Source organism: Tinamus guttatus, unplaced genomic scaffold (assembly GCF_059628265.1).
Source record: "Tinamus guttatus ecotype Peru unplaced genomic scaffold, ASM5962826v1 Tinamus_guttatus_pri_ptg000149l, whole genome shotgun sequence".
Taxonomy (NCBI): domain Eukaryota; kingdom Metazoa; phylum Chordata; class Aves; order Tinamiformes; family Tinamidae; genus Tinamus; species Tinamus guttatus.
In genome coordinates this window covers 1,252,424-1,264,662 of record NW_028288683.1, presented here as the reverse complement: position 1 = coordinate 1,264,662, position 12,239 = coordinate 1,252,424, and the positions used below count along the sequence as shown (strand labels likewise).

General features: G+C 37.1%; 1 protein-coding gene across 1 annotated transcript in view; it reads left to right on the top strand.

Moving 5' to 3' along the window:
• VCAN (versican) overlaps window positions 1-12,239 on the top strand; it is a 105,098-nt gene that overhangs the window by 48,601 nt on the left and 44,258 nt on the right. The window contains exon 7 of the mRNA XM_088522107.1: window positions 1,355-4,540. Coding sequence (XP_088378233.1) covers window positions 1,355-4,540 — 3,186 coding nt within the window. The remainder of the gene's footprint in view (window positions 1-1,354; window positions 4,541-12,239) is intronic.

Genomic DNA, 12,239 nt, shown 5'->3' with positions numbered 1-12,239 from the left:
GAGCTACACTACCAAGCTTTTGTCTTCGAGGTTATCTCATAAAATATTGTAACTATCTGTGGTATTTCTTGCATGTTTGAGGAATAGTTTTCTTGCCCTGTTAAAGGTTTAGCCATCTTGAAATTGTATTCTTATTTTGCTTAGTATGGTTTGAAGGGCCATATTTTGCTCTTGACTTGGTTCCATATAGGACTTTTGACTCTGGACTGCTTAGCAACTAGGATTTAAGATGTTGGCATCTAGCCTCTGTCTGTTCCTATTGCCCTTCTAAAGATTATTGACCTTATAGAAGATCTGGCAGAAGGGAAGGTGTTTTCACCCTGGGCTTTTCCTGAGTAAATCCTGTCTTCTTAGCACATACTCACTTTTATCACTGGCTTGAAGCCAGACACCAGACTTTGCAGCAGAATGGCTGCTGGCATGCATTTCCTTCTCAGATAGGGTGGAAATCTTTGGCAGAAGGAGGGGATACGGGGCATTTTAAACTATTGTGGTTTGATTTACCGGAAAGGCTTTACTTTGTGTCTTGTGATCAAGGATAGTTACTTAGTAACTCCTTGCTGTCACACTTATTCAATATTCTGCCTTTTCATGTGCAACTTTCCCATAAAAAAAGCTTTTGTGTGTGAAGGAAGTTTAAATGTGTACCTTTGAAGTGTTTTCCCAAGACCAACATCACTAGAGTACTAAGTTTATGATCTTAGAGCTTATTGTTCTCACCTTTCTCCATAATCTACATTTCTCTGAGTAGAATTTAAACATATGTCAGCAAGTCTTGTGGCATTGTGATATAGTGTTTTCTCATGGCATGTTTGTTTCTACTGCTGAAGCACACTCTCGCTCCTATGAGTGCTCCTTTTTGTGTGCTGAAAATAAGCTAAATTGATATTTCACTGCCTCTCTACAGCTGAGCTGGAGAAAACCCACAGATTTGAAGTACTGTGCCTTCTTGACATCGTGAAGTAAATGTATTTATTCTCTGAACAGTATTTAGCTATCTGGTGGGTACAAATATAGTATTAGGCTTTCTGGGGGTAATTATGTAAATGATAAATTTGAGGAATACTGCTACTGTGCTCATTTCATCTCTAATTGAAAATCATCCAAGTTGGATGCTCTTGCAGCATTGTAATGTGGTATTTTATAATATCATTCAAATCTCTAATGTATTCTAAACAACTGTCTAAAGCTTTTGACCTTGATGCTTTTCTCATAGTAGCATTTACTTTTTGTCAGGAACATTCACACTAAATTAAAATATCATTTGTTTGTGCTCTTGCTAAATGATTCCTTAAAATGCCTTTTTTCTCTCTCTCTCTCTCTTTTTTTTTTTTTTTCTTTTTTTTTTTTTAAGGTAAAAAAGTCATACCAGAGTCTACAACTCTTAAACTGGGTACATCTCTGAACACTATGTCAGACAGTGTGAAACCATCATCTGCTAAAGTTACTCTTAAACCTCCTGTTTTTGAAGCTTCAGTTACCGAAGTGGCTATCACCGAAACAAAGGTCCCTTATTTAGAGGAAACAGCCCTTGAGAGTGAGGAAGATACAGAAATGGCTACTGCTTTGGCTGAGGAAAAAAGGGAAATGGAGGTGCTTCTGAAGAACAAGTTAACCACCCTTCTACCTCAAACTGTCACAGATGGCGAATTAAGCACTTATGATGCACTGGGAGGGACTCAATATGATGTTTCACCTAGCTTAACAGAGAGCACATCTGCAACTTTGGAGGAGCACACTTATTCTGAAGCAGAATTGCCCGAGGAACAAGGTAGGTCTGAAAGCATTAAGGACGCTTTCTTGACCTCTGTCATTTTTCAGGATAGCACAACTGTACTTAAGAGTTCTTCTGTTTCATGGGAAGATATTGAAACAGGCAATTCAGAAAACCGTGATGATGATGACCAGACTGAAGAAATAGAAGTGGGTCCTATGATGACACCCACAGACAGCTTGGTATCAACTTCACAGAGTGGGTTTCCCAGGGCAGGATCTTCAGTTTCACTAACAAAACAGAAAAGCTATTTTGCTACCCAGTCAACAAAAGAACCCACAAAAAAATCAATGGAAGCAAAATCTGACAAGAAGTTTACAACTGTTGTAATCCCCAACTCTTTTTTCACGGATCAATATGATCTTACTACAGAGGGGGAGGGCAATGAAAGCATGTTCACTGTTATGCCTGATAGGATTTCTGGCATGGTTACTAGTAACATCCCAGAATCAGATGTTCCTTCTGTATCAGAAACGTTCTCAGATGAGCATCTGGTAACCACTGAACAATTTTCTATGGTCAGTGAGTCAACACCATCATTGAAATTTAGTTCCTCTGCAACTCTGTTTGAGAATAATGAAGCATCGGCTGAAGGAAGCAGAGAGGACTTGAAAGATGAGCAGCCTACCATGTCATCTGCAATACCTGTGTCTTTTACTCTACCAGCTGTTAATCAGACAGGATCTGAGCCCATCGTTCTCTCAGGAAGTGTTACTTCCCCACAAAGTTTTGGAGAGAGTTTCACATCCATCATCCACTCATCTCCACAAACAGTAAGATCAGTCATTTTAGAAGAACAGGAAAAAATGAAAGAGACAGAAGAGCAGACAATAGATGTTACAACCCCTTATGGCACAGCAGTCACTCCTGCTTCTATTAAAACAGAATCTGAGGGACATTTTGTAAGAGAGAAGTCCACACCTGCTCCTCCAGTCTCCAGCATATGGCTACTGACAGAAAACGATCTGAATTATATAAGAAGAGAGTCATCTCATGTTATGAGAATAAATGAGATAGATACAGAAGATGGGGTGTCTGGAATGGAGCCTACATCCTCTCCAGGGAAAATTATGGAACATACGAAACACCCAGGAGCAACATATTCAGAAATAACAGATGAAATTAAGATAAGCCCTAAACCAATGGAAAAAAAAGATGATGAAGAAGCTGTATCTGCTGTTTCTGATCAGAGTAAAGATATTGGAAGTGTCTTCCCCACAAACAGCTCTTCAGATTTGGAACAGGTCACCGTATCCAGAATATCAGTGGATGAAGATAGTACAATAAAGCCTGTTAGATCCTCAAATGATATTGAATTAACAACTGTTTTGCCCACAGTTAGGGAGGTCACTGAACATGAAGGATATGAAACATCAGGGTATATTTTGAAAAAGTCTATGCCTACCCCAGAAGTTGGACAAAGAGAAGTTGCTGAGAGTTCAGTAGCAACACCTGCTGATGAAGATGTCACTACTGAGATGGAGGTTTCATTACACACAGTGACAGAAGAAGATCAGACAAGCATTGCAATGGTAACTGAGGAAGAAACACTGGCAACTCTTCCAGACATAGAAGGAACATCATCATCTGGCTTTGTAGGAACAAAGGAATCTATAATGCTTACAGATATAACAAAGATAAGTACTACAGTTGCCCAGAAAGAACGTGATGCTTCCATAGTTCCAGTTACTCTTGAAAATGAGATCACTAGAGATATGCAAATAATTGATCAGACCACTTCTGTTGGTTTCATTCCAACAGAAACAACTGCAAAAGACAGTGAAGTATTTCTAGATGAGCTCTTCAAGAAAGATCAAGATATGAAACTAGGTACTTCTACAGATTTGACCTTACCTGTGACAGCCACTCAAATACAGGAACAACAGATGGCATCAGAATCTGAATCATCTAAATCAACTGTTCAAGAGAAACAGGATGAGGCAGGTTCAGCCTATGAGGAGACATATCCAGCAACAGAAGTATCAATGCCTTCGGTAAAGCTGACAGATTATGGAAGAGTCCTAGGACCTGCTGAAACAAGCACTGTCACCCTGCTCCTCACAGTGACTTCCAAAGCTGCAACTGCTGCTGATCAAGAAGAAAAGATTACTGAAGCAATGTCTGCAACAGCAAGTACTCAAACAGAAGCAGATGAAAGGAGAGGAACCCCTGCCAGAGAAGAGGACAGCAGTATAGTGAGCTGGGAATCTGTGTTGCCCCGTCATACAGTGCCGGCAGACCATTCTACTGCAGAAAGCATTACTCTTCTGACATTGGGAGCTTCTGCAAGCCAAACTTTGGAAGGTTCGGGAGTATCAGAAGAACCTGAAGAAATCAAACCAGTTATAATTTCAGTAAATGCAACGGAAAAAACAATCCCCAGTGATGTAACTACATTTTCCGTTAGTGCTGTAGACAGAATTCAGCCTACATCAGCATCCAAACCTACTCCAAAGTCACCACGTATCATTGTTGAGGATGATGAAGCAGTAACAAGTAGTGACATCATAATAATTGATGAGTCTATTTCCCCCAGCAAAGCCACTACTGATGATGATCTGACAGGAAGAATGTCAGAACCAGAAATTGATAATGAGTATTTCACATCATCAACTGCTACTGCAGTTGCACGACCTACTGCACCACCCAAAGTGAAGGAGGCCACAGAGGCATTAGAACCTCAAGAGGTCTCTCCTTCTACTTCATCCCCTGATAGTGGAAGTGACATAAGATTGTATGTTATTCAAATCACAGGCAATGATACAGGTAAGATTTTGCCTTTTAGACCTACTGTCCAGCACAATGGACAATTTATCATAACAAAATGGTGTATTTTAGAATATATTGGAGGTGTTTCTTGGATCACTGAACCATGCAAAGTACCGCATTTTATCTAGACAGCAACTTACTAAGTGTTGGTATGTCTATTTTTCTATTGATTAGAAAAAAAACTCTGCAGAAATGCATAATATATATGGTTTTAGGCCAGATTGCTTTTCATGTAAGAATGAAGATAAAACACTTGTACTACCTATTAAGAGTCTTGATGATTATATTCCTGTTTTCTTATATGATGTTGTCAAGTCATTGATTTAACTTCAGCTGCCTGTGAAGCAAGCATTTTAATATCACAGCTTCCATTCCATGCATTACTGGTCTTGAATGAAGCACTAGATTATTTTAACATTCCATTAGTCTATAGCTATTAACAATGCCATTTACGGTGTAGTCAGCTAAAAAAGATAAAGACGTATTGTTATGTCCACAGATGTATCTCATGTGGCTTGGGGGAAGGATTTTTGCAGGTTTTTGTAGCACATCATAATATTTTTTCTGACTGGTTTGTAGCATCTGTGATGCAAATTGACATAATTTGTACAGGCTCATCATATTTTTTTAGCTGATGGCACTGTATATGTGTACGCAGCTTCAATTTCATGGGTATCCAGAACAGAAACTGCCAAAATAGCAATAAAACTATTGAGTTTTGATCAATGTGTTTCTGTAATATAACAGCTGAAGGCCATATAGTTTTAAATTAAGGAAGCCTATAAACAGACAATTATATCTCTTGATAAAGCCTTATTTTTTAAAAATGAGATAAGAAAACTGGCAAAAAATGATAAAACTCAAAATAGTTATTTATTTATTAAATATTTATTATATAGCTGTTTATTTTTAAAAAGGTATATTTTTCTTTTTTTGAAATAACACAGTAAAAATACATTTTGTGTGCCTTATGTATCATAACTGTATTTCTGATTTGAATGATTATAGAACAAGATGGTTTCTCATTGATTCTTGACTTCAATTTCCATATCTCTGAAGGACTTATACAGCTACCGTAACTTATGCAAGTCTTTTGATTTTGTCAGGAGTTGCATTCTGTTTAGCAGAGTTTTTTTCAGAAATGAAAAGGCAGTTGTAGATCCCTTGAGATCTGCTGTATCGTTATTGAACCTTTGGTGCAGTGGATTTCGTATCCTTACTTACTTTAGGCTTATTATGCTATTTTATATTTACAAGATGTATACTTGCACAAGTTATATCAGTGGCAGTTTAACCCTCTATTTCAGAAAATAATAGCTCAGTTGTTTAAACATTTTTCTGTCATATAAATACTTTTGTTTCTGGGATACTTTAAGGATATTTTGGCTATATTGCTAGTGTATGGGAAGTTAAATGAGACAGTCTGGTAAATCTGTCAAGAACAGAAGGTAATTTCTGCAGATTAGGTTACATACTAAATATTTTTGTAACTGTGGAAATTTGGTTAACTGAGACGAATAATTAATAGTGAGACTGTACAGTAGTGATACAGTTTCCTGTGTTATATTGTTAGGTTATACTACAGTTTATTGCACACAGGAGAGTAGATTGCATTGAGCAGCTATGTATTCAAAGTAGAGGGGAGGAAGTTGTGTGTTTTGGAAATGTGTAGAAACTTTATATTTTCTTTCATTGGTATACAAGATCTATCTTTCAAGATTTCTCAGCATATGTATCAGGAAGAGTCATGGTTTATGTTTTGCTTAGTGCAGTTGGAGATATTGCGATTATGTGAATTGTTAATCCAAACTGAACTATGTAAGGGACAGTGGATCAATGCATTGTCACATCCACAGCTGTGCTTGCTCTCATTTGGGTGATCTAGCCCTGAGGATAGACTTTTTTTTCAAGGTTTACTTTCTGTGTCTTCACAAACTTGCTAAAGCTGTGCATGCATATTTGCAAAAGTGAATGTGTTTGTATGTTTGTGGATATTTACATGCAGGGTTAAAGGTATACAGTCTTCAAATTCTGCCTTTAGGAGTGAATATTCTCTAAATGGAAGTGTCTCTCCCCTTCCAAAATGCAAGGAATTTTATCATGTATTTAGTACAAGGTCACAAAGGAATTTTCTTTATTACTCTGTTTTCAGAATCTGACAGTGTAAGTTCCTACAATTTTAGCTACTTGCAGAGAAAAGCCACCCTATACCTACAAGGTAGCTTAGAGCTGCCAGAGATTTATTCTGTCTGAGGATTTGGATTAGTGTTTTCTGTTCTTTCTGGAGAAATGAAAGGCTGAATCTGGAAAATCCTGTCAAACACATTTTCATTGCATTGTGCTTCAGAACATAAGGTTTCCTTTGTGCTGAAGGGAATGCATATAGGCGGTGGTGGAGAGGAGTGGATTTGGCAAATATTCCTAACATATACCCTTTACTAGGATATAGTTCAACTTACTCTATCATTATTGATTTAGAAATTGATTCACAGTCATCCAGGAAATACACAAATGGTACCTTTGACTTCTAGTTCTCAACTAAATCAGAACTATAAATAGTTTTCATCATTACAACTCTCTGGTAAAACAAGAGTTTTTTCTCTTTTGCCTTGGCATATTTTCAAGGCAAGATAGCCTGGCATTCTTAAATATACGATAATAAGAGTATAAGCAAAGGCCTTCATGATTGTGAAGCCAAGAGTCCAAAAATGCTAAATGCTAAAAAATGGCAACTTGCATACCGTGCCCTCCAAATAATAGGTGTTGTAAATAGGAAACTATAAGGTGAGGTTTGCTGTATAAAAGTTGTATATAAATGAATATAATATTTTCCTTCTTGTATATGCAGTAAAGTTGGCAATATTTTTTTAAGAAATATTTCTTTACCTCCTTGTTGCTCAGTTTTTGCTAGAAACAACAGTCATTAAAGCAGAACTTGATAGAAATACAGTATCATATTTTGCTTCATATCAGACACATCACTTAATTACAGTGAAAACTGACTATTATATTAAGACACTGAATATTGCTCTCTGTAGCTCCATTTGCCATCTGTAGAGTAGGCATAATAATACTTAAGTGCTCCACAGAGGTGCTGTTAGGCTTGGTTAGTTATGAGCTTTTATACTCTGAAGGGAAAGCAGGGGTCATGCCAAACTAGAGGAGTTTGGAGAGAAGCAGGCTGTTTTAGCAGTACTCAGAGAGCAGGACAGCGTGTGCCACGCGTAGCTGCATCTCTCTCTGCAATGTGTGGGTTGTCTGGAGTCCTACTGAAGCAAAGGAAAGCCCTTTGCTACTCCAGGTCTAGTAACTGTGCCTGTGGCCAGGATCTGAGAGAAGTAAAATCGGGAAGCATTTCTTGCGCCATTCTTCTCCCTCTTAAACCCTCACTGAACTGGCAACGACTTTCCTGAAGTGCTTTGAAGTCTTTAGATGGAATGTGTTATGGATGTATGGAATGTGTTACAGATGTATGGAATGCAGGGGATATTATTCTTTGTTATTATTTTAGATGCAAGCCGCACTTGAAAGATGTTGAATGTGGACAGGGTTAAATTCAATTTACATATACTGCTGAGAATCTTAGGCTGTCTTAGACCTCCCAGATTAGTCCTAAATAGTACAATATATACCCTCAATTTGATCCTAAATATATTTGTCCTTTTTAAAATGCAATGCTCCCTTAATTTTATTCGACCAGCCATCCAGAAAGACTTTTTCCTAAAGGTCTCTTTTGCCATCCAAGAGTTGAATTGTTATACTCCTAACTTCTCATACGTTTGCTTGTGATCAGTTAAAACTTTCATTCATAAATGAAGTTTCATTTATATAAAATTTCATATAAAAATTTCATATAAAATTTCATATTTCATATAAATTTCATATAAAATTTTACTCATGGAAACAGAAGTAATTAGGGACCTGGTTGTAGATCCTACTCACTGTCCTGCATTTTGGTAAATACACTCAAATGCTCAAAAGAAAGAACATAAGTGCTGCTTATATGTACAAGACTTTTTTTGTTTTCTGTCTTCATAGTTTTTTGTGATAAAATGTATTGTACAAACAACCCATATTCAGCCCTGTGAGCAAATGGCAGGCAGGAGCACAAATTAAGAGGAATATAAAGTGTGCAGTTTCTGACAATTTATGGCACAAACACACAGACCTAGGACAGGTGTTCAGATTAATGAGGAGAATATGTTTGTGCATGGGGAATAATCCCTTTTTTGTTATAAAAAGGAACAGGCACATGGTTCATAAGGGAAAGTCCTTGAGACTTCATTCGTTTATGTGGAATAACATGTTACTCTCTTTGGCTCATGACAACCTTGTCAAAATGATAAAGCTCAATAACCCTGCTCTGTGATGTGTTACCATAATAGCGTTTTTCCGTTGCATCAGACAGGACCTAGAAGTTCTGTCTTTCATCGCAAAGAAGTAAAATTCACCACTTTTTGCCCTTTTATGTTCAAATAGCTACTGTGTATTGTAATGGCAGCTCTGATGCTGTTGCTGGAAGGTAATGGATTAGCAGCTGAAAAAAGAAGACTGAAGGAACTTTTCAGCTCGTAAAGGTTTTATGAGCTGAAAAATGCTTGTGGGGGTGTTGTTTAACAGTGGTTGAGGGGATACTGGAAACCTAATCCTGTCTGTATCAGAAGTAATTTGCACACCTGCGCTTTTTGGAGACATTTAAAAGTCTTTACTTAGTGAATATGTTTCAAAGTGCTTATTGGACCCTGGGACTCACACCAGCTCTATCTGGTTTCTTGTCGCCTCCAGCTTTGAACAGAATGAAACTGCAAGAACTTGTGCTTTATAGAAGTGGAATTTTGTGGAAAGAGGCTATAAAGCTCTATGTTTCAACATGCAGTTCTGTTGTATGCACATTTCTGCCTTAGAAATGTAAGAGAGTATGTGAAATTTGAATAAAAATGAATACTGCAGAGTACAGAATGCTAGCAACTCATTGTTATAAACCTTTTTAAAGGCAGATTACAGTCTTTTCAGGTCCTTCTAGACCGTGTTTCAAGGTTCATTTAGTCCTCTTGTCCGCAGTGCTCCTACTGGAAGGATATTCCAGAGCATCATGATTTTGTACACATTTATTCTTGCCAGCATTGTCTTTAGCTCAAATAATTCTTTTTTTTCTCTCTGACATTTGTCTCTCAATACTCTTTTTTCTCTGTTGAGGTATACCAAATAACTGTGTCCCCTTCATTTTGCTAACTTTGGGGAAAATATGTGCATGGAAGGATGGAAATGCTTTGGGCTACTAGGGGAGGAGCAGGCCCTGTTCTAAGAGCTGTGTGTGTGAGAATGGTGCGATGCCCTGATTAGATTACCGTGTGGAGGGATGGGAGTAATATGCCCTAAAAACACAGTTTTCGGGCACCACTTCACTTGCACCAGAGCCATCAAAAATACATGGGGCATGTACATTTGTATCTGCCTGCGCCTGTACCCCTGTTGTTCTCTTTTAAGTTATTCTGTCTATGCCCCCTGGCAAATCTGTCTGGACAATGTTCTTTGAGGTATATACCTGTGTGCTACATGCTATTTTTGTTGTAATTTTCAAAAATTATGTGTATTAATTACTGTGTTAGGAGGTGAGGAGACTTCTTAGTTTTTACGCTAAAATCACTTTGTTTTTCCACAAATAAGTATATCTTCCTAAAACCTATTGTCTATTCTGAGTACCTATTTCAAATCTAAGTTTCTTGTATAGAAAGTTGTTTTCTTGCATTAACTTCATTCTCTGACTGACTTCATGTCCAATAGATGTGTATGAATATGATTTCTCAGACTGTGCAAGTTTATCATCAGTAACATCTGCTTAGTATTAGTAGTGCTTAATTCTTGTGATCACTATCATGCATCTAAGAGAAAGTAAGTTCCATATTTGTCTAAATAACATGATAAACAGTGCACAATGTAATTTTAAGTACATCTTGACTTGTATATGTGCTGGTGTGGTATTCTGTGGCCACAGCTTTATTGCTATTGTGCTAGTAGACTGACCTGAGTTCATTGGGATGTTGTAGCAATAGGGAAAGCAGTTCAGTGCTCCCTGAACCAACTTCCCTACTTATTAAAAGCAAAATCTATATCCTGCTTTAACTGAGGGTTGGCTCTGTATCCTTATTAACTGCAATACTCTAGCTAATATTGCAGCAGCTGCTGGTGCTCTTTAGTCCTGGAGAAAGGATACATTCACCCCTTTCATGAGTACTGTAGTCAATGGACATGGTCTTATTTCTAAGTCTGAATGATTAATGCAGGCTCTTGCAGCACATTGGTTTCTAGCACTGTGCTTGTGTGTTTGGCTAGGAAAGGAAAAAACTTAATGGTTTTGAAACACATTTCCAAGTGAAAAGGCTTGTTAATGCCAGATAGCTATTCAAGTAATTTTCGTATCCTGAATGACCAAACTCTCCATATTATTCCTGAAACCTGATATACATTGAGCCAACTTCTCATTTTGTTTAGAGTAACTCAAGTGTTAAATGCTAAGTACTGTGGCCAGATTCTGATATCATGTTCTCCAATGTAATTACAGCATAATAATTCCAATGAGCTGATTGAGAGCAGAATAGTTTTGGGGATGGTAGGTACCAGAATATCTTCATAACCTTTACCACCTTCAGTTCACTTTGTAATTATGGTATTCTTTTCTTCAGGATGGATTTGTGTTGTAGAGAATTAAGTGAACATATTTAATCCTAATTGATAGACCTGTTGCTTAATTAATATGGCTAGATTTTTTTCTAAATTAGAATATTCAAGTTGCCTTAGTATTGTAAAGGGCTTTTAGAAATAAACAAGACACAATCGCATATAAATTAGATTTATAATTCAAAAGCAAAAGGGTCCTGTGTGACAGAAAGCACTAATAAATAAATAATTGTAATAAATTCAAGCTTTTTGTGCTTTGCTCTTTTTCCAAAAAAAGAAAAGAAACAGAAAAAAGCTCAACCCTGTATCTAACAGAACTGAAATTTAATACTTAAAAAGTTTCAAAAGGAAATAAAACTGAGCCTGTGAGTTAATAAGTACTTTGTAGGCCACTATTACTGGCTATTCCTGGAAAAATTGGAATAAAAATTTCCCTTTTACATTCCTGTATAGACTCCCATAGATACAAGGAACAGTGTCCTCACATTATAGAGGGTTCAGAGGTTGCCTACGCATTCCCTGCTGTTTTTTCATTGTTTCCAAGGAAACATCCCAGATATAGACACAGGGATTACACATTTCTGGTTTTCTTATAGCTCTTTCTTTATTCATGAGAGAAATGAAAGAATTTTATTCATAGGTACAGTGTAGTTTCCATGCATCTGTTGTAAATGAAGAGGAATCCTTTAAGTTTTGTTTGTCTTCAGAAATTGTACTGCCGAAAAAATGAAATACTTTTTAAATAGAAACTACATCCAGAATATGCACTGACATTTTTAAGAAAGGTAGTTGTCCATATCAGAGTTTCTTGCTACTTTCAGAGAATGTTGTCCTTATCATTTTAGTGCACATAAAGTGATTCCCTGTATAAAGCCAAACTCTGGATAAATACCGGATGCGATCCTGGAAATTTAAACAAAGATGTTCTTGTAAGTGACTCAGACTAAGACTCTTAGTGGAAAGTCATTCTGTTAAGAAGGGTCACTTGAAAATTATTCTGATAACAGAGCTTTAAAAA